The sequence below is a fragment of the Stegostoma tigrinum genome, chromosome 16 (assembly GCF_030684315.1).
Source record: "Stegostoma tigrinum isolate sSteTig4 chromosome 16, sSteTig4.hap1, whole genome shotgun sequence".
NCBI classification, from domain to species: domain Eukaryota; kingdom Metazoa; phylum Chordata; class Chondrichthyes; order Orectolobiformes; family Stegostomatidae; genus Stegostoma; species Stegostoma tigrinum.
The window spans coordinates 39,153,218-39,178,288 of record NC_081369.1 but is presented as its reverse complement, the minus strand read 5'-3'; the positions used below and the strand labels follow the sequence as shown (position 1 = coordinate 39,178,288).

Sequence of the window (25,071 nt, the reverse complement as noted above, 5' to 3'; positions counted from 1 at the left end):
AGAGCCCCCTGTGCCCTGGAAGACATGGCACCTCTCCTCCTTTCCAATTTCTGTGTTAAAGGTTTTAACTCAAGAGTCATAGAGTCATACAGCATGGAAACAGACCCTTCGATCAAACCCAGTCCATGCTGAACATAAGTCCTGCAACTGTAAATCTGGCAGCCCTCCCTGTGGCCAGCTACCTAATTAATATTCTTTGACAAACATCTTCTGAAATAGTTACAACCCTGCTCTTGAAATTCTGGCTAATAGTAACTTGTGCAACCCTCACTGACACTTGGACTTTATTAAGCAGGCAGCCTCTTAGCATCATATATTGTGATCCCCATACCTGAGAGTGCTAGCACTTGCAAAGATTTAGCTCTGATTGTTCTCCCACTTCTTTGTAGACTCAGATCTCAATTTGTTTTTTTTCATTTCAGTCAGGCAGAATGAAAAACCTCTTCAAAATCTCTTTATTAGACAAAGTCTGTCCAAACCCTAAGATGTGATACTGTAGTATTACAGCAAAGAAACAGGTTTTCCTAAACTTCCTTGTTTAGAAAGGTTGCCTTTCAGACTTTTTATTCTGATCATTTGCTGATGTTGATCAAAGAATGAGAAGATCAGCCTTCTTTCCCTTGAGTCTTTCAGAAGGTTTTGTACCTTTTCCAACCAATAATAATTTACAATGGTTGAAATAATTGCCCTTGTGCTCTACGATTGAAGTCAGGGAAAACTCCATTAACCTCTGGACTTTACAGGGTTCTTGCAGCCCCTATCTCTAAGTCAGAAGACCTGAGTTCAGGTCACTAGACTTGCTTGAGATGTGTCGTGACATCTTTGAACAGGTTGATTTGGAAACTATCTATAAATATTTGACTGGTGACTTGATTTAATAGTTTGTGAATACCAATCTGAAAAACTGCTTCAGTTGCAGTTGTAATTCAGTAGCTTTGCACACTGAGTGTCTGAAGCATATACAAGCAAGTCCCCAGGTTTGAATCATTACTTGCTGAATTAGTTGAAGTATAATATTTGTCTTATACTTCACCTTCCCACACTTGTGTTAGTGTGGAGAAGGAGCAACTGAATTTTCCCAGTCCCTTGAAGGTAGGCAGGAGGGCAAACGAGATTGCAGAGGTAGATGTTGGGAGGGGAGCGCAATGTTTGCCCACCTTGATGGCACATTGCCAGAGGTGCGATCGTTGGCAGCAAGGCTGCCCATTGGCTGGTTAATTGAAGCAATTAACTGCTTAATTTAGGGTCACACCCCATTGCAGATATTTTACCAACATCAGGAGGGCTAATCACTGTGTGGGAGGCTGCCAGGTAATACAGGTAACCTTCCAATAAAGTACAGGGATGGGTGCCGGGCTCTTTGGGTCCATATTGGCGGATCTCCTGGTGCAATGTTTACCCACTGCAGAAGACACTGCTGCTGGGATTACCCTGACCTGAAATGCTGCAGCATACTTGTCTGACTCCAGTCTCGCCCAAGAAACATCAGCCTCAGTGGCCCTTCTCCTTCATGTTGCACCAATTGGTATGGACCACTGTCCTCCATTAGATTCTCCTGTTAATTGGCCAACACCAGTAAAATACTACCTTGACTACTGGCACTTGTGACTCAATATAGAGACTTGACTCTTAATGACAAAATCCAACTGATAGTTTAAGATGCTGCTTGGCCTGCTGTGTTCATCCAGCTTCACACTTTGTTATCTATGATAGTTTTGTCTTCTGATCCTATCCAGTAATTCCCAGAATCTTAGGAGCACAGATTGATAAGCTCCTCAGTAAATCTATCAATTAGTCCCATGTCCTTGTTGATTTTTGTTAGCCCTGTAAATTTCCTTTGTGTGAGGGTCTCCAGTTCCTTATGATTCTGCGTGTGGAGGGAGAAACCAGTTTTCCTTCTCCTTCCCTGTAATTCCAATAATATTAACATCAAACAAAGATTCCCTGCCCTTGACAGTACCTTTCCCGATTCCAATGCATTTTTGTTTTAAACAAAGCAGACTTTCTCAAGCAAGATTGAGTCTGTTGGGAGAAAATAAAATGAAACACACATATATACAGATTAGAAGTGAGAAAAAAGATAATAGTTAAAAAGGTGTACAAATCAGTCTTTGGCTTGTCAATGGAGTACACAGTAAAACATTGCAGGATTCAAGTTGCGGGATTTTGGTAGCACTAACTTTGGTAGTTGAACAGTTGGTTCAGAGATTTTTGGTTCTATAGACTAGCAGAAAAGAATTGTCTAGTTTCCTGTTCACCTGTGGCTTTTGACAACTTGCTTTCAGTAATCTGAGGGAACAAGGATCTCCAACATTTTCCTTTGTACCTGCATGCACCCCATGTTCTCAGCTGTAACCTTTGCAACACACTCTAGCTCAATAGAACTAGAACAATAGACCACTATACTATCACAAAAGTACAGTTGGTTTTTAACGTCTTTTTCTTGTGTATGCCTTGCAGGCAAGAAGTCAGATGGGCCTTTTGCCCAGATTGTTTTCTATGATTATCTCCATTGCATTACATTATGTCGACCACATGGGGATTTACACCACAGGAGATGATGCTGATTCTTGCATTTTTGTTTCTTTTTCTTTTCCTTTGAAGTGGTTCTTGGAAACTCTTTGACACCTTTCTGGGTGTGATATTCCAGACTCTCTCTTTAGGCTGGGTGTAATCCACAAAGGAATTTCACAGACAGTAACTGAATTCTGAAAACTGAATGCCGTTTGCAAAGAAGGGTCCAGACCTGAAATGTCAGCTTTTTAACCGCGAGCCTAACACTTCCCCTACTGACCCCTTCTCCTGCCTCCAACACATGCCCTCCTTCTGGACACCACCCCAAGGCCTCATACCCTCCCTCGACCTCTTCATCTCCAACTGCCATTGTGACATCAATTGCCTCAACCTCTCCATCCCTCTCACCCACTCCAACCTCTCCCCCACAGAACGTGCAGCCCTCTGCTCCCTCCCCTCCAATCCCAACCTCACCATCAAACCCGCGGACAAGGGAGGCGCAGTTGTAGTATGGCGCACTGACCTCTACACAGCTGAAGCCAGACACCAGCTCTCTGATCATGATCCCACCCCCGACCACCAAAACGTCATCTTCCTAACCATCCACAACCTCACCACCTCAGGTGACCTCCCACTTCCAGCCTCCAACCTCATCATTCCCCAACCCCACATGGCCCGCTTCTATCTCCTTCCCAAAATCCATGCACCTGACTACCCTAGTTGACCCATTGCCTCTGCTTACTCCTGCCCTACTGAACTTATCTCCACCTATCTCGATTCCATTTTCTCCCCCTTGGTCCAGGAACTCTCTACCTACGTCCGTGACACCGCCCATGCCCCCCTCCTCCTCCAAAACTTCCAATTCCCTGATCCCCAACACCTCATCTTCACCATGTACATCCAGTCCCTATACACCTGCATTCCCCATGCAGATGGCCTAAAGGCCCTCTGCTTCTTTCTGTCCCGCAGGCCCGACCAGTACCACTCCACTGGCACCCTCATCCGCTTAGCCAAACTTGCCTTCATCCGCAACAACTTCTCTTTCAATTCCTCCCACTTCCTAAGACAATGAGAGTAGCCATGGGTACCCGCATGGGCCCAAGCTATGCCTGCTTCTTCGCAGGATTAGTGGAACAATCCCTGTTCCAAAGCTACACCGGCCCTATCACCCACCACTTCCTCTGTTACATCGATGACTGTATTGGTGCTGCCTCGGGCTCCCATGAGGAGCTCGAACAGTTCATCCAGATCAGCAACATCTTCCACCCCAACCTTAAGTTCACCTGGGCCATCTCTGATACCTCTCTCTCCTTCCTGGACCTTTTTGTTTCCATCTCTGGCATCCACCTGGAAACCGATATCCATTTCAAGCCCTCCGACTCCCACAGCTACCTAGAATACACCTCCTCCCACCCACCTTGCTGCAAAAATTCCATCCCCTATTCCCAATTCCATCACCTCCACCGCACCTGCTCCCAGGATAAGGCATTCCACTCCCGAACATCTGAAAAAGGCCCAGTATTTCATGGACCGCAATTTCCTCCCCTCAGTGTTCAAAAATGCCCTCGACCGTGTCTCCCACATTTCCCGCAACTCATCTCTCACACCCTTTCCCTGCAATAACAACCAAAACAGAATGCCCCTTGTCCTCACATACCACCCCACAAACCTCCGGATCCAACACGTCATCCTCCGACACTTCCGCCTTGAGCAATCCGACCCCACTATCAAAGACATGTTTCCTTCCACACCCTTATCTGCTTTCTGGAGGGACCACTCTCTCCGTGACTCCCTTGTCCACTCCACAGTCCCCTCCAGCCCCACCACACCTGGTACTTTTCCTTGCAACCGCAGCAAGTGCTAAACTGTCCCTACATCTCCTGCCTTACCCCCATCACAGGCCCCAAGAAGACTTTCCACATCAAGCAGATGTTCACCTGCACCTCTGCTAATGTGGTACATTGTATCTGCTGTTCTCATTGTGGCCTCTTCTACATCGGGGAAAACAAGCGGAGGCTTGGGTATCCGCTTTGCGGAACACCTGTGCTCAGTTCACGCTAAACAACTGCATTTCCCAGTCGCGAACTATTTTAACTCTTGCTCCCATTCCTCAGATGACGTCTCCATCCTGGGCCTCCTGCAGTGCCACAACGATGCCACCTGAAGATTGCTGGAACAGCACCTCATATTCCGCTTGGGAACCCTGCAGCCCAATGTTATCACTGTGGACTTCACAAGCTTCAAAGTCTCCCCACCCCTGACCGCATCTCAAAACCAGACCAGCTCATTCCCACCTCCCTAACCTGTCCTTCCTCCCACCTAACCCCTCCTTCCACCTCAAGCCCCACTCCCAACTCCTACCTACTAACCTCATCCTGCTCCCTTGACCTGTCCATCCTCCCTGGACTGGCCTATCCCCTCCCTACCTCCCCACCTACACTCACCTTTACTGGCTCCATCCCTGCCTCTTTGACCTGTCTGGCTCCTCTCCACCTATCTTCTCTTTTATCCATCTTCTATCCGCCAACCCTCCTCTCTCTATTTATTTCAGAACCCCCTCCCCTCCCCCATTTCTGAAGAAGGGTCTAGGCCCGAAACATCAGCTTTCCTGCTCCTCAGATGCTGCTTGGCCTACTGTGTTCATCCAGCTCTACACCTCATCATTAATTTTCTATCTTAAAAATTCAGTACGTTTGTAGGTAATTCTGAGCTTTAATACATTGTCTTAATATATTCAAGCATTTATCCAAATGACAGCAATTCAGAGAGTGAAATCATGTGTTCTAACTTCAAAACCAAAATTCTCCACTTCTGATTAAAATTTAAAAAAAGGATCTTTATTGCATTATGAGTTGTATAGTTTGTTTTTGCAAAAAACTCATGATTAATTAAACCAAAAGCTTCAGAAGAAAATCCAGTCTTTGATGATTTTAAGCTCACTGGCTCTGAACAGGACAGAAGTGAGTAGATTTGACCCTTCATTCATTTGCTTATCTCTGCTTAACATTGTCCCTTCCCAGCTATTATTCTTGACTCTTGCTCCATTTGTTTGAGTCTCAGAAATTCAAATACAGATCACATCATTCTTGATTTGACGATTCTAATAAGACCCTTTTCAAATTGCAGGCAGTGAACTATAACAGCTCTGGGAACTGTTGATCATTTTTGAGTAGCAGGTTAGCATTTTATTGCTTGAAATATTAGAGCTGTTCTGTTTGTCCACCACATTGGAGCTATGTCCTACTGTGTGAGTTCTGAACAAAAATGTCTAGAATTATTTAGCTGCCTTACATTCTAAAAACAAAATCCCGTTATCCCAAAACGCCAGCTTTTGTGCTCCTAGGATGCTGCTTGGCCTGCTGTGTACATCCAGCTCCACACTTTGTCATCTCCAGTTATCCAATGTAAGGTAAACATTGGGACTTGCCACAATTGATATTCCAAGCAATCGTCAATAAGACAATAATAATCCTGTAAAATTGTTCTCCTTTGCAGGTTGACCGGACTGAAGTTATAAAAAGTAACCTGCATCCAGTCTTCTCCAAAGTTTTCAATGTGGATTATTATTTTGAGGAGGTTCAGAAGCTTCGGTTTGAAGTATATGATATTCATGGCCACTGCAGTATTGGTACTCGTGATGACGACTTTCTGGGTGGTATGGAGTGCACCCTAGGACAGGCAAGTACTAGAAGAAACAAAATTTCTTTTGCAATTCTAATACTTGTAAGGCTAATTGATATTTAAATTCTTTCTTTTCCCCATCATATTAAATTAACAAATGCAGTGAGGAGAAAATGGATCAGTCAAGGCTGTGAAGATATCTGGTAGCTCCAGTATTGGAGAGTTACAACGTTTTAATATTAATTTGTTTACTAAATAAAAAGACAACTAAGAGCTTGTTAATACTTACAAAACAAAGGCCCACTTGCAACCAGCTACCAATGAAAGAGACAAAAATTGAGTCTACGTACACTTAATGCTTTTCATGCCTTTAAATTAAATCAATTGAGATCTGCACTTTTGCGATGCCAATGAGCTGTGTCCGCATTAGCTAAAATTATTTTTGCAATTTTTATTCAGAAATTATTATCTAAAAATGTAAAAGTTTTACCTTTTTTAAAAGGTTATGCACCATTTAATGTGCTTGTAATATTCCTTTTTGTGCCACTTAAATGCATTGACCTAATTTATTTTATTAGTTAAAATTAATATAAACAAAGAAAGCACAATGTTTAAAAATATTGCTTAAGTATACAGTACATATTCCAGGATAACTAAAATACCTCAGCATTTTTGACTGTATGTAATAATATTTTATTTAAACCAGTCTCTGAAGTGATGTCTGGCTCAAAATCAAGAATCCAGAGTTCCTTCTGGCCTCTGGTTATCAATTAACTTGCAAAGAGAGTTATTTAATAAAGTCCTTTGATGCTTGATACACTTGCTTGCTGACTTGAACTTCAAATAGAGATGAAGAAATGTAAAGAAGATATTTTTCAAAATCCGTTGCCCTAGACAGAATGTTTCCAGCTGAACTTAGCAAATTTAAGTGCTCACCAGCTGGCCGATCATCACGATTTCATACAGAGCTACTTTAAAAAGAATCTTTTATGAAATGAAATATAATGTTTCTGTGGTGGTACATAACACATTCTTTGAAATATAGAGCAGTAGGAATTAAGGGTATACATATTTCTAACTGAATAATATTACTTGAACAATATGAAATGCTGTGCATTTTACTGTGGTTGTATATTTTTATATTTGTTTTCTTTAACCAGGTTTTTTCCATTCAATTTAACCTGTCTCAGGAGAAACTAATCTGGTTTATAATGTCTGTTCTACTTTGTACTGAAGTTGGTGGAGAATATAAGTCTGTGGGGTTTAAAATGGATACCTGAACTGATCTGATCCTTTCCATCATCCCCTATGGATTGGTTTGGTGGAAATTGAATAATATTAGTAAATATAAGACCATCTCTATAATTGAACCTATATCATTTTCTCATGAGATGTAAGGTCATTTTGTACAAACGTAATTCTTCATTTGATGCAAGGGTTTCCCTTTGTTCCATTAATCAATTCATGGTGCATTGTTTGAGGTGCATGTAGTTAATAAAATGTTTCAGATTGTGTGACTGACCTTCCTGTTGTGTAATGTCTCACAGCATATGTGAAATATATCTTTGAGGAAGATGCTCATGATACTATCATTATATTATGGCATGTGATCTACTCATACAGAGGTCTCTTACTGAACTATGCCCTCTTGCAGCATAATGTGCTGAGGGAAGCATGTAGCAGTTCCACTAAATTGCTTAACTGGAGCCCAGGCAGGCAAGTGCCTGTGAGTATAATATGCATTAAGTAAACACCAGGAGCTGTAATAAGACTTCATTGAAATTTTCATTGCTACATGTCCCATGTCTCATTCATGTTATGGGAGCTAACATAAGAATCACATGGTTGCAACTTATAAGGATGTTTCACCATATCACCTTGCTTTGAGAGCACAGCAGTCAGCACTAATAAATGCTTATAAAAGAACCCTGACTGAAGATTAGACAGCTTTGGGTCATTAATTATTGGGATGACCAACCACAATAAATTTACTTAAGTATAGAACTTCTACTTAAATAGCAAGAGGGCAGATTTAGTTTCTCTTCTACTTAAAGTTCAAGACCTATCAAGAGATAGAAGTCCTCTATCTTTTTACAGACAAACAAACAAAAACATGTTTCATTGTCCTTCTGAAAAGAGTAGTTAAAGTGCAACAGTTAAAGGGACTTTTTATGGGTTCAAAAGCAAAATCCACAGCTAAAATATTTCCTACAGGGTTAAGACTAACATCAATGATAAAAGAATATGCCAGTTTGGCTTTAGTGCCATACAGTTTGGGAAAAAAAATGTCTTTTTAAGCACTAACAAGTGATTTTCTAACCAAAAGAACCTTACGATTGAGGTGCGCATAGCTGTCATCTTCACCTGTCAGCAAGACACTTCCAAAAGCAGATCCATTGGGGTCATTCTACTAACATCTTCTGGCACAGGACCCTGCTCCGTAGATGGTCCCTCAGTCCAAAGAACTGAAGAGGCCAATGAGGAGGATTCTGCCTTACTCCATCATTCAAGAAGCTCCTGGCTGATTGTGGCCATAACTCCACTTTTCTGCCTGATTCTCATTACCATTAATTCCCTTGCCAATCAAAAGTCTCACCGCCTTGAATATATTTGATGATCCAGCCTCCATTGCTGTCTGAAATGAGAATTCACAAGACTGAAATGGTCTGACAGATGAAACCTCTCCTCCTCTGTTTCAAATGGGAAGACCCTTTAGTTTAAACTGCATCCCTCCATCTAGATTTCCTCAGAAAAGGATTTCTCCTGTCCAATCTCTCAGAATCTTAAACGTTCAAGTAAGATGATCTTTCACTCTTCTAAACGCCAATGGAAATAGGTGCAACTAGCTGACCCTTTCATCCTTACCCAAACTTATATCCCAGGAACCCACCCTAGTGAACCTTTTCTGAACTACTTTCAACGTAAGTGTATCCTTTCTCAAGTAAGACAACCGGAACAGTACATAATATTCCAAGTATATCTCACCAATGCCCAGCATAATTATAGGAGATTTCCCTATTTTTATATTCCACCTCCCTTACATACATGTTCTGCTGCAGAAGTACTCAGATGAGGAAACTCATGGGGATGACAAAGGGGAATACCGATGGATATGCAGAATAAGGAAGTATACATTGCTGTCATAGAGTCTGTTCGCACTATCGAGGAATATGCAAGAGTCCTGAACTAACTAGGCACAGGGCTTTGCACCAAGTTCAGGGAGCTTTCTAAAGAGGATGTTCTGATGCATTTGCATAGTTATGGACATGTGGTGCAATGTTCTCTTCAAGGGAAGGAGCATCTGGCTGCAGCAGTTGCTGCAAGTAATTGCCACAGGTTTTTGTAGTTAGTAAATAATACTATTTATTAAAATTACTTGAACTCTAGTTAACAGTCAAACAGTTAGGAATGTCAGCATGTAATTCTAGTAGTTAAACCTCAAATCCCCTTATAAACCTTCCCTTACAAAGCAGGACAGTGCTTCATCGGAGGCTCATTGATGATGTTACCTAGAATGGTGACGAAACGTCTGAAAACTGACCTTCCAGCTCAGCGAGCAAACTCACATCCAGAAACTCAACCTGAGCTACAAATCTTCTCAAAACTCGCTTTCCTGACACAGCTGTATGCACATGCACAAAGGAACATGGACAGGAAAAAAAACACATTGATGTTATGGATGGAGAGAAAGACTGGAATGGTAGTTCAGTGTTTCCTATTCACTAGGTTGCTGAGATTCTTGTACTGGTCAAAGCATTGATTCTTGGTCTTCCATCTATGGAAGCTTTCATTTGCAAAAGTAGGGTTTGGGTCTGGTGAGATACTGGGCATGAGTGACCTGCAACAATGGCAGGGGGTATGTAAGTGAGCTCACTGGAAGATAGGATGCAGACAAGTTCTGCTGCAAAGGACTTAAAAGAGGATATTCAGTAACATGGCAGATGCATATGCACAATGAAATGTTATGTGCGGACAGGACTGTTGGAAAGTCTGTTGTCATTTCTAAGGAATATGTGGGAGGCTTGCACCAACTTGGCACTGGCCTTTTCGTAAAGTTTGGAATTCTCTCATCCAGTCAGGAAGTGTTGGCTAACTTCATTAGCTCCCTGTCAGACCCAGTAATGCCATGAGCCATAGCCAATGTCTCAGCTGCAATTACAGCACGAGCAGAAGTTACCTTATGTCTGGAAGCACAGACAAAGGTCACACAAGATCAGTTTGTTACACAGAAGCCCAGATCACCTTTCCTCCTTGTTAAAATGCAAATTCTGATCATCATGGCTATTCCAATTGTTTGACTAAATGTAATAACATGTGAGTGGCATGAATTCACTCAGAGATAGCTGTGCCATGGATTCACAAATTTTATCTGCATTGTCGGTGACATTGCTGGGAGACTGAAACCTTATACAGCTTTTACATTCTGGAAACCCTATTGTACATCTTGATTGTTTCAAGTGTAATTAATCTCAATACTTAGTAACTGAAGCAAGTTAAATTAATCTTTACTCAATCGTTATTCTTTCAAGCTATAGCTTAACATAACCATAAGGATATAATTTGTCCCATCGGTATTGGGTGCTCAGAATACACCTTTCATGGAGTTTTGTGTGATGTGATTTCATACTTTACAGATCGTGGCTCAGAAGAAAATGACAAAACCTTTGTTCTTAAGATATGGAAAATATGCTGGAAAGTCTACAATTACAGTAAGTATTAGTACTTAAAACTGTGATATATGACTGTTAATTCCAAAAATATGTTACTTACCAGAAAATTAAAACATTGTTTTAAAGAATTGTTCCAACATATAATGTCCATTCCACATGAATATGGCATTTAGTATTTGAAATGAAAGTATTGATTTATTCTAAACATTGCTCAGCACCATATGATAACTGAATTTTAAGAAACAACTTGCTTGCTTAAAGTGCTAAAACCGTTTTGAGGCTTCTTCCTAGCTCTGAAAGCCTGGACTGCCACAAACTAAATTGCCGTTCTACAGGTATGATTTTCAACTAAAATGTGACTGTTGACCTGGTGTGTCTTTCTGCGTGTTATAAATGTTCAACTTTGTAAACAGTTCATCAGTTCACCTCCCCCCGCCCTCCCCCAAGTAGTCTATCAAATCATGTAGCTTGTTTGGTCAAATGAAGCAGTAGCAATCAGTCAAAAATTGAAAGAAGCACTTTGGAACAAAAGCACGATTCCTGTTACAAAAATTATCCATGTAACATTTAAAACAAAAGTGATGGTAACTGTATAATAATGAGTGAGAGACAGCTTGAATAAACAATTAATTTAGTAGGTCATAAATAAGTCTTGGGGAGATATCGGTTTGAAGAAGATATCAGTCAGAAAGTATCTACTCGGCAAGAGTTTCATGAAGTGTGTAAAAAACATTCCATGAAAAGGGAAGTGCTGAGCAGCAATAACGTGCCGGTTGATTATGAGAAATGCTAACCCTGAACATTTAGCTGTCTAGGCGGGGAAAGCATAGGAGGATGTGTGTGGTCTAACATAACCTGAATCAGATCAATTTCATTACCATAAAATTGCCTGAAGAACAACAGTGACTTATTTTCTTTTACCACACTCTTGTATAATACAGTAAATTGAAATTTTCTTTGGAAGCTTATGCAAATGAAACAAATCACCATTTTACATGCCATTCAGATTAATGAATAATCCAACGCTATCACAAAACACAGTGATAGGAGGCAGCTGTTGTTCAACTCAAAATGTATAGAGACAGCCTAAAACATTTGTTGGAAGAAAGTATTTCTGGAAAATGTTTTTTTGGAAATGGAGCAGACTGGTTTGTGAAGTCAAACAATTTGAAGTAGCAAAATTAATTCTCAAAATGGAATTGCTTCAAACAATAGCGTCCAAGAAAAGAATTGACACATCCCTTTTGACAACGCTGCAAGATACTTTTTAACCTGCCCCCACTTATTCTTGATGGCAACACTCAGAAATGGAAGCTAAGTGGATGGCAATTACTGCTTGCACTAAAACAAGTAAATTGCACCTTGCTGTTTCACCATCCTAATGAGTCATAGACCAGGATAAATGTACAGAGTTAGCAAGTTATTCCTGGATTATATATTTTGCTGTCCCTTCTGTAGACAGAGCAGCTAACATAGAGACTTTCAGCACAGAAACAGGCTGTTTGGTCCAACTTGTCCGTGCCAACCAGGTATCCTAAATTAATGTAGACCCATTTTATTATTTGCTTTATTACATAGAATATTGCAATATTTTGCTTAAAATCAAAATAACAGATTATTGATTAGTTATGAACTTCACCTGGAGGTCTATTCTGTCCGTTAGAGACAAAAAAAACTACAGATGCTGGAGTTCAAGATAGATAAGCAGGAGGCCGGAAGAACACAGCAAACCAGGCAGCATCTGGAGGAAAGGAGCAGTTAATGTTTTGGGTATTACCCTTCCTCAGGACTGAAGAACAGTAATACCCAAAATGTTGATTGCTCCTTTCTTCCAGATGCTGCCTAGCATGCTGTGTTCTTCCAGCCTCCTGTTTGGCCACCTCTAGAGTCCATTTCTGTGGAACAGTTACTTTCTGCTACTGGTATGGTCTATGGACAATAGTTAGGGAAGGGGATTAAATGCATATTTTATTGAGATTTGCCAAATTAATCTGGAATCTATGAAAACATGGCAATGATTTTCAGTCTGCAACCTGGGCAGATTAGATGGAAACCCAATGAACATGTGATTTTCATTGCAACCTAAGACACTGAAAATAGGGTGGATTCTAAAGCATATTCGTGATCCCCAATACAGGTTTTATGCGCTAGTGACAGATTGAAAATCTACCCATATACATCTGAGATCCTTGATATTGACTGAACCCACTTAACCACCCTACCCAGCTGGCATCCTACCATCCTGACACCTACCCAGCTGTCACATATGACGCAACTGCCCCTGACATTGTACCAACCTACCACTTTACTGAACCTGCACCCTACCCATTTAACTCACCCACCTTACACAACTGCACAGTTACCTATTCAATCACACAGTTACAAATTCTTAACATTGTTCAATGTGGGACCATCCTATATGGTAAAGCCTTCAAACAATTCAAAACATTCACTTTTATTCAGCAATAGCAGAACTGAACAAAAAACATACAAATAGAAGATGCTTCTCAGAACAGAAATGGATTGCTGACCTTTCAAGTGCAACAAATCTATTCAATAAATGATCACCGCTCTCATCGGAACCAGATGTCCATTAACTCTGTCTGACTTGTTGCATCTGATGCTGCTGCGTTCTTTCATACAGAAGGTGATGATCTTTCTGCTCAATGTCCTCATCTTTCTCCTTTCAAGACTGCTGCCACTATCCCAGCACACCAAAGTCTACCATACCTCCTGTACTCACATCCGTATCATTCATATGAATGACAAAAAGCTGTGTTTGTTGGTGGATGATTGAGAGGCCGCTCCCACAAATCCAGTAGTTCTCTGCAAGGAACCTGTTACAGAATTTTTTGTCACAGCTCCCATCATGATGGCCACAGGGATAGAATGGTCACCTACCCCTTTGTGCCACAGTTCCTGCTTCAGCACCTGCTTGAGTTTTGGGACTGTGTCCCAGAACATCCTCAGTTTCTGGTGACCTTTGCACCTTGCTTTTCTGAAGGGATTGGCATCAAGTTCAAAAGTCTGCCTCCTGCACATTCTGACGGGGGGTGGGGGGATGTGTTCAAGCTGTGACCTCTTCACATGGAGGCTGCTCAGCATCCGCTGGAGGTTTCTGCTACTCCTGTAGTTGTTGATACTTAGGTCCCCCTCCATTTCTCTCTGGCTTCATTGCATCACAGGAACAATGCCAATGGGCCCTGCTCTGGTTGCATCTATTTGTCACATTTACCTGTCTCTGCAAGGGGAGCAGAAGAAACAGAATAAGTCTTGAGAAATGTGAGCAGTCAGCATTCACATCATTCACAAAAGGTGGTTTACTAGACTGCTCCACAGTGGGTCATGGAGAACACAGACAAGGTGGGATATGGAATCCCTCTAATTGGCATTTCAGCATTGAATCTTATTCTGTTGCAGCACCAGTCATGTTGCAAGAAGGCAATAAGGGATTTTAAGCACTGTATGAGTTCAAACACCACCACCTCTCAGTCCCACAGCACCCAAGAAATCCATCATTGCATGTAACAGTATGTTTGTGAATACTTATAGTTCAGAGCAAGAGGAAATCAGTTTGGTGTCCCTGTGCAGCTACAATATCTTTTGTGAATTGTGGCCCTTGGGTGCCACTTTTAACGGTTGCCTATGATTACTTCTCCCTCACAGAGATGACTATCTTTGGTCTACAATGCCCAAAGCCCAAATCACTGAACAATTTGGACAGATAGGTCTGACTAATGACTGACCAGGCTTCTGACTAATTTGTGTCCAGCTCCCAAACTGACTTATCACAAGCCCCCTGACTGTTTGGATCTGCAGGACTAATCAAGCTTGTTGTGTGGGCTGTAGTGATATGGACCGCCAAGCAGTAACTGACTACATTCCAACTCCAGGAGTGAGGTTGGAGTCTGCCTCTGACTTACTGCACTGGGACTCAATGACTAACTACAGACCTCCTTTACTTGACCGGAACTTTGAGACATGGCTATTTGGTTGAAACACGTACAATGTGTTTGCGAGGCTAGTGCTTGCACATGCTATAGGTGTGAGATTGACATAGCATAGTGCAGTACAGCAACATGGCCATCCCCTTGACTGATGACCATGACAAGCTGCCTGGTTTTGGGTCTGCATTAAGCAAGGCACGACTGAAGTATTGTGCCTTTCGGGAAACACTGAGGGAACAAAGTGATGAAAAGCAAGGCGGGGATCCTGTGAGTATCACATTAGGTGTGAAGTGAGTGAACAGTAAGAGCACAGGTGAGCAGTCCTGAGATGCAATCTGGTCTAATCCATGAGCTGGCTGCCTGGCACGGTGTGCAAAGTGATCTTGTAGCAGCACTACAATGAAAGATGCTGGTGTACTTCATCCTGTAAATGGATCAGAGATGTGCCATCTGGATGTGGTGAGGCTGGTATGTCTCAGATGCCAATATCCATGGATGGGAGCATTATCTGTGGTCCCTGTCCATGAGGTGAAATGGACCTGAGATGTTGATGCCTAGTGTCCAAGGTGGAGATCTGGAGGAAGAGGCAATGGGTTGGAGTCACCAGGTAAGCTGTCTGACTTTCATGTCAGGAATTATTGCTCCCTAGATTCTATCAGAAGTTCGGAGAATGGGAAACTGCATATTAATGAGACGCAATTAGGTAAGAATGCAATATTAATGCAAGTTAATGCATATAAATGGCCCTCTTACTGCTCATTAGCATGAATGTCAGGTCTTGCCATTAAATAGTTGGTTGGAAAATGAGTTTTTTTTGCTGTCTATGTTGAGAAGTTCTTTACTAGCCATTTCATGCAATTTCCCCACCATTTCATCATTGCCCAGGTCATTCAGAGGTTGAGAAGATTCTGCTTTAGTTCACTGACCAGAATACAGCAGCTGTTATGGTAAAAAGTGGTCATGGCTTCTGTGCTATGTCTAGGTGTGTCTGATTTTCTATGATGGTGATGTGAGGGGTAGCCAGTAGGGGGCGTATCAAACGAAAAAATGCCGTTTTCTCCTCTGAGTAACATTGTCTGGATTGTTCCAATGCTAACTGAAAGATTTGGGCCATGAAGTTTCATTTTTTATTCATTCAGAGGATATGGGCTTCTCTGGCAGGGCCAGAATTTATTATCCATCTTTGTTGCTGTTGAAGCAATGGGCTGCCTTTTCGAAGTTCTATATTCTGTTTGGTGTCGGTTGCTCCTCAATGCGGTTAACAAGGGAGTTGCAAGATTTTAAATCATCAACACTGAATGAAGGGTGATATATATCGAAGTCAGAATGGTGCGTTGCTTGAGAGAACTTGCAGGTTGTGGTGGTGTTCCCGTGCTGCCCTGGCCAAACAAGGTGACAGTAGTCAAGGTTTGGGAGGTAACAAGGTGAGCTGCTCCTCATGGACACCTCCCAAAGGCCTCATACCCTCCCTCAACTGCTTCATATTCAACTGCCATCAAGCCATCAATTGCCTTAACCTCTCCACCCCTTTCACCCACTCCAACCTCTCCCCCACAGGACGTGCAGCCCTCCGCTCTCTCTGCTCCAAGCCCAACCTCACCAAAAAACCCACAGACAAGGGTGGCGCAGTTATAGTATGGCACAGTGACCTCTGCATCGCCAAGGCCAGACGCCAGCTCTCTGACACCTCCTCCTTGATCATGATCCCCCCCCACCCCCGTCGACCAAAACATCATCTCCCAAACCATCCACAACTTCATCACTTCAGGTGACCTCCCACCCACAGCTTCCAACCTCATCATTCCCCAACACTGCACCACCTGCTTCTATCTCTTTCCCAAAATCCACAAACCTGACTGTCCTGGTCAACCCATTGTCTCCACCTGCTCCTGATCCACCGAACTCATCTCCACCTATCTCGATTCCATTTTCTTCCCCTTGGTCCAGCAACTCCCCACCTACATCCGGGACACCACTCACACCCTCCATCTTCTCCAGAACTTCCAATTCCTCGGCCCCCAGCACCTCATTTTTAACATGGACGTCCAGTCCCTATCCATCTGCATTCCCCATGCAGATGGCCTAAAGCTCTCCGCTTCTTCCTGTCCTGCAGGCCCGACCAGCACCCCCTCCACTGACGACCTCATACGCTTAGCCGAACTCGTCCTCACCCTTAAGAACTTTTCTTTCAATTCCTCCCATTTCCTACAGACAAAGGGGTTGGCCATAGGTACCTGCATGGGCCGAAGCTATGCCTGCCTCTTTGTAGGATATGTGGAACAATCCATCTTCCAAAGCTACACTGGCCCTATCGCCCACCTCTTCCTCTGTTACATCAATGACTGTATCAGTGCTGCCTCGTGCTCCCATGAGGAGCTCGAACAGTTCATCCACATCACCAACACCTTTCACCCCAACCTTAAGTTCACCTGGTTCTCTGATACCTCTCTCTCCTTCCTGGACCTCTCTGTTTCCATCGCTGGCAACCACCTGGAAACTGATATCCATTTCAAGCCCACCAACTCCCACAGCTACCTAGAATACACCTCCTCCCACCCAACTTCCTGAAAAAATGCCATCCCCATTCCCAAGTCCTTTGCCTCCGCCTCATCTACTTCCAGAATGAGGCATTCCACTCCCATCCATCTCAGATGTCCTTGTTTTTCAAGGACTAGAAATTCCTCCCCTCAGTGGTCAAGAATGCCTTCAACCGTGTCTCCCACATTTCCCGCAACTCATCTCTCACACCCTTTCCCTGCAATAACAACCAAAACAGAATCCCCCTTGTCCTCACGTACTACCCCACCAACCTCCGGATCCAACACATCTTCCTCCGACACTTCCGCCATGAGCAATCCGACCCCACTATCAAAGACATTTTTCCTTCCACACCCTTATCTGCTTTCTGCAGGGACCACTCTCTCCGTGACTCCCTTGTCCGCTCCACACTCCCCTCCAACCCCACCACACCCGGCACCTTCCCCTGCAACCGCAGGAAGTGCTACACCTGCCCCTACACCTCCCGCCTCACCCCATCCCTGCCCCAAGAAGACTTTCCACATCAAGCAGATGTTCACCTGCACATCGGCTAATGTGGTATACTGCATCTGCTATACACGGTGTGGCCTCCTCTACATTGGGGAAACCAAGTGGAGGCTTGGGGACCGCTTTGTGGAACACCTATGCTTGGTTCATAACAAACAACTGCATTTCCCAGTCGCAAACCATTTCAACTCCCCCTCCCATTCTGCAGACAACCTGTCCACCCTGGGCCTCCTGGAGTGCCACATCGATGCCACCCGAAGGTTGCAGGAACAGACCTCATATTCCACTTGGCAACCCTATAGCCCAATGGTATCAATGTGGTCTTCACAAGCTTCAAAATCTCCCCACCCACAACTGCATCCCAAAACCAGCCCAGCTCGTCTCCACCTCCCTAACCTGTCCTTCCTTCCAAGTAACTCCTCCTTCCACCTCAAGCCCCACCCCCATCTCCTACCTACTAACCTCATCCCACCGCCTTGTCGTGTCCGCACTCCCTGAACTGACCTATTTCCTCCCTAACTCCCTGCCTATTCTCACCTTTACTGGGTCCAACCCCGCCTTTTTGACCTGTCTGTCTCCTCTCCACCTATCTTCTCCTTTATCCATCTTCTATCCGCCTCCCCCTCTCTCCCTATTTATTTCAGAATCCCCTTCCCCTCCCCTATTTTTGAAGAAGGGTCTAGACCCGAAACATCAGCTTTCCTGCTCCTCTGATGCTGCTTGGTCTGCTGTGTTCATCCAGCTCTACAGCTTGCTATCTCAAATTCTCCAGCATCTGCAGTTCCTACTATCTCTGAAAGTTTTGGGAAGTACTGTTTAAGGAGTCTTGGTGAATTTCTGAAGTGCATCTTGTAGATAGTACAAACTGCTACCAGACGTGGTGCCAATCAATTGGGCTATTATATCCTGGATGGTGTCAAGATCCTTAAGCATGATTGTAGCTGCACTCATCCAGGCAAGTGGGGAATATTCCATCACATTCCTCATTTATGCCTTGTAGTTAGTGGACAGGTTCTGGGGAGTCAGGAAGTGAGTTACTCACTGCAGGATTCTTAGTCTCTGATGTATTCTTATAGCCACAATATTTATATGATTAGTCCAGTTTATAATGTTTGTGAGCCTGTGTACAGCATCAATGACTGTGAAGTATGGCATGACATCGTTCTTGTGATGTATAAACCTTCTAAGATCCAATTAACAATATCATGAGGATTTGATGAGGTTTGAGGTTTCTGTTCCTCCCTTAGAGGGTGTTTGCTTTGTTTAGCTGTAAGGGGTGTGACAGTTGGGGAGATGATTGTGCAGGAAAGGAGCCAATCTGCAAGGAGCAAAAGCCAATCTATAAATGTAACCCCGCTCTACCACTGGAATCATTACCGGATACTGTAGGAATGATTACTGATGTTCTTTCCTACCTGTGAAAGTCGCATATGATATAAACTCATAAGTTATGCAGAGTGTGAGTTTAGTTTTTGCAATCTATAAAAAGCAAAAGAATTGAAGTGATTATTCATTCTCAGCAATCTATTCTGTCATGTCATCTTATACTTTTTAGTCTGAACTGTTTCTAAATGGTTGACATTTTATTGCATGCTTTTGATTTTACCACATCGTAAAGAGGGCAGGTAATTTGTTGATTTTTCATTCGTTCATATACTGGGAGTCATCAATGACACAAGAAGTGTCAGTCAGACCCACCCTGTCACTGTGGGCATATTGTTCTTTTTGAAATAGACATATTGTCAACCTCATTAGCTTTCAAAACTTTTTGAGTTTGATCATTGCTGGTTCTGCTGATGTTACAGACTTTAACACATTGTTACATAAGTAAATGAAAAAGGTGACCATCAAAAATTGGAGTTGACATATTGTTCGTCACATTAATTCCCAAGACCATTGAGATGCAATTTTTATGTTGGCTGTAGAAATGAAGTGTGCCCACTCGAATGGGTCTAAAGATTGCATAGGTATGCAAATTGGGAACTTCCAGCACTACTTTTATTGACAACTCCATTGTTACTAAATTGTCAGGCTGCTTATCTAACATCCAAAGCTGGATGCACAACTTCCTCCAATCAAATGTTAGGAAGACTGAAGCCATTAATTTTTGTTTCCTCCCCACCTCTGCCTCAAAATCCATTCCGTAATTACTGACTCCATGTCTTCATCTGACAACACCCTAAGATGAAGGCAGTTCACAATCTTGGTGTTACCTTAGATTTCAAGATAAACTTCAACATCGTATTTGTACCATCAAAGAAAAACCTATTATCGTCACTGTCACTTGACATTTCCCTTGTCTCAGCTCATCTATAGCTCACACTCTCTTCGGTACCTTCCTTAACTCTCGACACAACTATTTCAATGGACTCCTATCTGGTCCCGTGTATGAACCTTGGTAAACTTGACATCTCTGCCTGGCTCTTGATTCAAAACAGCTCCCTTTCAAGTATCAACTCATATGCTATTGACCTACATTGGCTCCTGGTCTACATGAACGGAGCAAGAAAGTGTGGATCTCCATTTCCAATCAGTTTGAGAATTTATTTACTTTTTTACAGGCTCGAACATTAAGTGGGATGAAAGGGTGGGGGTGTTAGGGGGAGGTGGTGAATAAGAGTTATAGCAACCAGGAGATGAAATTTGCTTTGGAAATTTAGAGGTCCAGGATTCCCTGCATGCTGTGACACAATGTATGTCGTATTTTTATTGAATGATGCCTGTCCAGAAGTTAGCTTGATTGACAGGCTTTATACTCATTCCAGGTGGGGGCATCCCAGAGCAAGCTGCAGGTCTGGGGAACGGGCCATAGATTTATCAGTGATAATGGGAACTGCAGATGCTGGAGAATCCATGATAATAAAATGTGAGGCTGGATGAACACAGCAGGCCCAGCAGCATCTCAGGAGCACAAAAGCTGACGTTTCGGGCCTAGACCCTTCATCAGAGAGGGGGATGGGGTGAGGGTTCTGGAATAAATAGGGAGAGAGGGGGAGACGGACTGAAGATGGAGAAAAAAGAAGATAGGTGGAGAGGAGAGTATAGGTGGGGAGGTAGGGAGGGGATAGGTCAGTCCAGGGAAGACGGACGGGTCAAGGAGGTGGGATGAGGTTAGTAGGTAGGAAATGGAGGTGCGGCTTGGGGTGGGAGGAAGGGATTGGTGAGAGGAAGAACAGGTTAGGGAGGCAGAGACAGGTTGGACTGGTTTTGGGATGCAGTGGGTGGAGGGGAAGAGCTGGGCTGGTTGTGTGGTGCAGTGGGGGGAGGGGACAAACTGGGCTGGTTTTGGGATGCGGTGGGGGAAGGGGAGATTTTGAAGCTGGTGAAGTCCACATTGATACCATTGGGCTGCAGGGTTCCCAAGCGGAATATGAGTTGCTGTTCCTGCAACCTTCGGGTGGCATAATTGTGGCACTGCAGGAGGCCCATGATGGACATGTCATCTAAAGAATGGGAGAGGGAGTGGAAATGGTTTGTGACTGGGAGGTGCAGTTGCTTATTGCGAACCGAGCGGAGGTGTTCTGCAAAGCGGTCCCCAAGCCTCCGCTTGGTTTCTCCAATGTAGAGGAAGCCACACCGGGTACGATGGATGCGGTATACCACATTGGCAGATGTGCAGGTGAACCTCTGCTTAATATGTAAAGTCATCTTGGGGCCTGGGATAGGGGTGAGGGAGGAGGTGTGGGGACAAGTGTAGCATTTCCTGTGGTTGCAGGGGAAGGTGCCGGGTGTGGTGGGGTTGGAGGGCAGTGTGGAGCGAACAAGGGAGTCACGGAGAGAGAGTGGTCTCTCCGGAAAGCAGACAAGGGTGGGGATGGAAAAATGTCTTGGGTGGTGGGCTCGGATTGTAGATGGCGGAAGTGTCGGAGGATGATGTGTTGTATCCGGCGGTTGGTGGGGTGGTGTGTGAGAATGAGGGGGATCCTCTTTGGGTGGTTGTTGCGGGGGCGGGGTGTGAGGGATTTGTTGCAGGAGACTCAGTCAAGGGCGTTCGCGACCACCGTGGGGGCCATAAATTTATATTGGGTTGGTTTTGTGGTTGGTATTTTTTAAGTTACACCATCTCTCCCCTTTCTAAAGAATGAGTTTTTTGTGCGGAGAGGGGTGTTAAATACACCATGAAATGTCTGATTTATGAAGTGTCACTTTGTGTACTTAATTTAGTACCAAAATCATTGGAGAAAGTGAAATTAAAAGCAGGCAAGAAAGATTGGATTCAGTGAGAGATAAAAGATAGAAATAAAAGTATTTTAAAAAATAATATTTTTGAAAAATTTTAAGTCTGGTGGAATGAAACCCGACGTATGTAGAAATCAATTTTCATTGCTAAAGAGATTGGCAGTAATTAAGACATCTTGCACCTTGAGTTTATACATGAATGTACAACACCAATTTCTTTTCTCTGGCAAGTTTAGGTTCCTACCATGTAAGTACCACAACATGAGCTTCAATGCAAATCTCTCTCTCAGGAGATGACTTCATGTTAAATTTTCTCATGGGGAGAGTGATTCATATAGCAGCTTCCTGATTATCATGGTCAACTTTACATGCACAGTCATCAGATATTTCTGCCTGAACCAGACATTTCTGTCTGAATTACTCTTTAATTTTGGTGAGTGTCATTTCTTGAGCAAAATTGTAATGACATAAATCATCTTGAAAAACATCATTAAATTGCTGATAGAATTATTATGACATACTTATAAATGTGTACCCCTTGCATAAAAAACTACACAGATTCTTTAGCCTCTCTTTAACATAAACTGTACTATTAAGAAATCCATTGTAATTTAGCACTAAAGTAATGGCTAAGCATGGCACATGCCATCAGCTAGACTGTTTGTTTCTGTCTCCACCCACAGGTTATTGCAGAAGAAATAAGTGGAAACAATGGCTATGTTGAATTGGCCTTCTGTGCCAAGAAACTGGATGATAAGGTACAGTAGATTTTCTTAGTTTGATAGAATGTATAAAATAAGCCTGTTATAAAACTGAAATTTTCAATTACGTGAAGCAGTTCTTTTTATGGTACAATCTCACGGCATAAATGCCTCAATTTTTAAAGAAACATTCATTTTGATATTATTGTTTCCTTTATGTAAATTCAATAAAGCAGGATCTGAATATCAAATATATCTAAAATAATTAAAGTGCTCAAGAGAAGTGATAATTAAACTTGGATAGTTTGCTGATTCTGAATAACATTACATGTGATGATGTTTTCTGCAAATCACCATCCTTCCTTTTAATTTAAGATTTGTATTTCATTTCAAAGACAGCCGTAATTATATTTTAACAAGTTCTATACAAAGTTCAATTTGGAGGATGAGTCAAATGGATCTCCCCCTTGCAAACAGATTTGAACATGATCTAAACAGGCTTCACGCTTTGTAGCAAGAAAATAGGATGGATTCCATTTATATCAGCTTTTCACCAAAAACAGATTTTTCCAAATACCATTGTATTTGTTAACCTTTACCCAGTTTGTCTGTTAAACAAATAATTTATTTGTACAATAATGAGGGCTGTTTTCTTGCTTTTACACTGTCAAATTACTCAAGGTAACACAAAGGGTGAGTTTCCCTGAATAACCCACATTTTACTACTGTCACTTCAGTGGAGCTTTGATGACCATCTTGTTTACACTACAGAATTCCCAGCTTCTGATCTGCTGTTATAGTTGCAGTATTTATATGTTTGGTAGAGTTCGCTTTCTGGTTAATGGTGACCCAGTCCAGGATATTGATAGTCAGGGAATTTAGTGACAACAATCGAGTTGTATGGCACAAGGAGATGGTTAGAATCTCTTCTTGAAAATGGCTATTTCCTGGGACTTGTGAGTTGTGAATGTTACTTGTCACTTTGCAGCTCAGGCTTGTACATTATCCACTTCTTGCTGCATGGACTGGTTCATTATGTGAGAGCCACGAATGGAACTTAGCACTGTACAATCTGCATTACATTATGATGGAAGGAACATCGTTGATGAAGTCACTAAGAGTGGTTGGGCCTAGAACGCTACCCGAGGAATTCCTGCTATGGTGCCCTGGGTCTGAGTTGATTGGTCTCCAACTCCACGACCTTTGTGCTAATTACAAATCCAGCTAGTAGAAATTTTTCTCCATGATTCTAATTGAGTTTAATTTTACTATGGCCCCATGATGCCATGTTTAATTACTTCCTGCCTTGCTACCAAAGGCAGTCACTTTTGTCATACCTTTGAAATTCAGCTATTTGGTTCACATTGAATTAAGACCATGGATAAGGAATAAGGATAAGTCAAGGTCGGGAGATGAATCACCTTAGTAAAGCCCAAACAGAACTTCAATCAGCATACATTGTTGAGTAAGTGCAGCTTGATAGCATGTTAATGAGACTTTCCACCTTTGCTTAGGATGGAATGTTATTTGCTGAGTTGGTAATTGGCTGGATTAGATTTTTCCTGCTTTTTATGGATGAGAAATACTTGGGACATTTTACCAATTTTTTTGGATAAGTGTCAGTGTTATAGTTGAATTGAAATAGCTTAGTTAGAGGTCTGACTGGTCTTTCACCATTACAACAGGATATTGCCAGACTTTACTGTGGGTGTTATCAAATCAACCTACTCAGAGGTATTATTGATCTCCTCTGAAGCAGGTGGGATTTGAACCTAAGTCTCCTGGCCCAGAGGTAAGCACACTACTATTGTGCCACAAGAGCCCTAAATCTTTGTATTCAATTCATTTAGCCATTTTCTTAATATCACATGGAGTTACTTGAACAGGCTGATATCTGACATCTGGGATAGCGGGAATGTCAGGAAGGAGTTTACATTTTCTTTTGTTGTATTGTCTAACTCCATTTTCCTTAATTAATTTGTGTCCTATGTAAAATTTGATAGTTCATCAGTCCCACTTGCCATTTCAAGACCTTGATACACATTTGGTCAACCGACCTTGGTAATAGCAGACTCTTCTCCATATCATTTCAGGACCTTTTCAGCAAATCAGATCCCTTCTTGGAGATATACAGGATTAATGACGATGAGACTGAGCAACTTGTCTACAGGACAGAGGTGTGTGGAATGCTTTGGAAAAACATCTAGGATTATTGTAAGGCACACAAATCATAGGAAACAAGAATAAAATTCTTTACTCAATAATAGAATTAATATGAAATATGAAATTTCAAGCCTATGTGTAAACATGCTTAAAGCAATCGTAACTAAGTTACATGATCTATTCAGAAAGAAACATAATAGAAAATATTCATTTCAAAGTATTGCTTTTATA

The 25,071-nt window shown here is 42.5% G+C and overlaps 1 protein-coding gene across 1 annotated transcript in view; it reads left to right on the top strand.

Annotated features, from left to right (window-relative positions):
- Positions 1-25,071, top strand: part of cpne7 (copine VII) — a 138,252-nt gene that overhangs the window by 36,559 nt on the left and 76,622 nt on the right. Inside the window, exons 3-6 of the mRNA XM_048547132.2 lie at positions 6,010-6,192; positions 10,770-10,844; positions 22,660-22,734; positions 24,771-24,854. Coding sequence (XP_048403089.1) covers positions 6,010-6,192; positions 10,770-10,844; positions 22,660-22,734; positions 24,771-24,854 — 417 coding nt within the window. The remainder of the gene's footprint in view (positions 1-6,009; positions 6,193-10,769; positions 10,845-22,659; positions 22,735-24,770; positions 24,855-25,071) is intronic.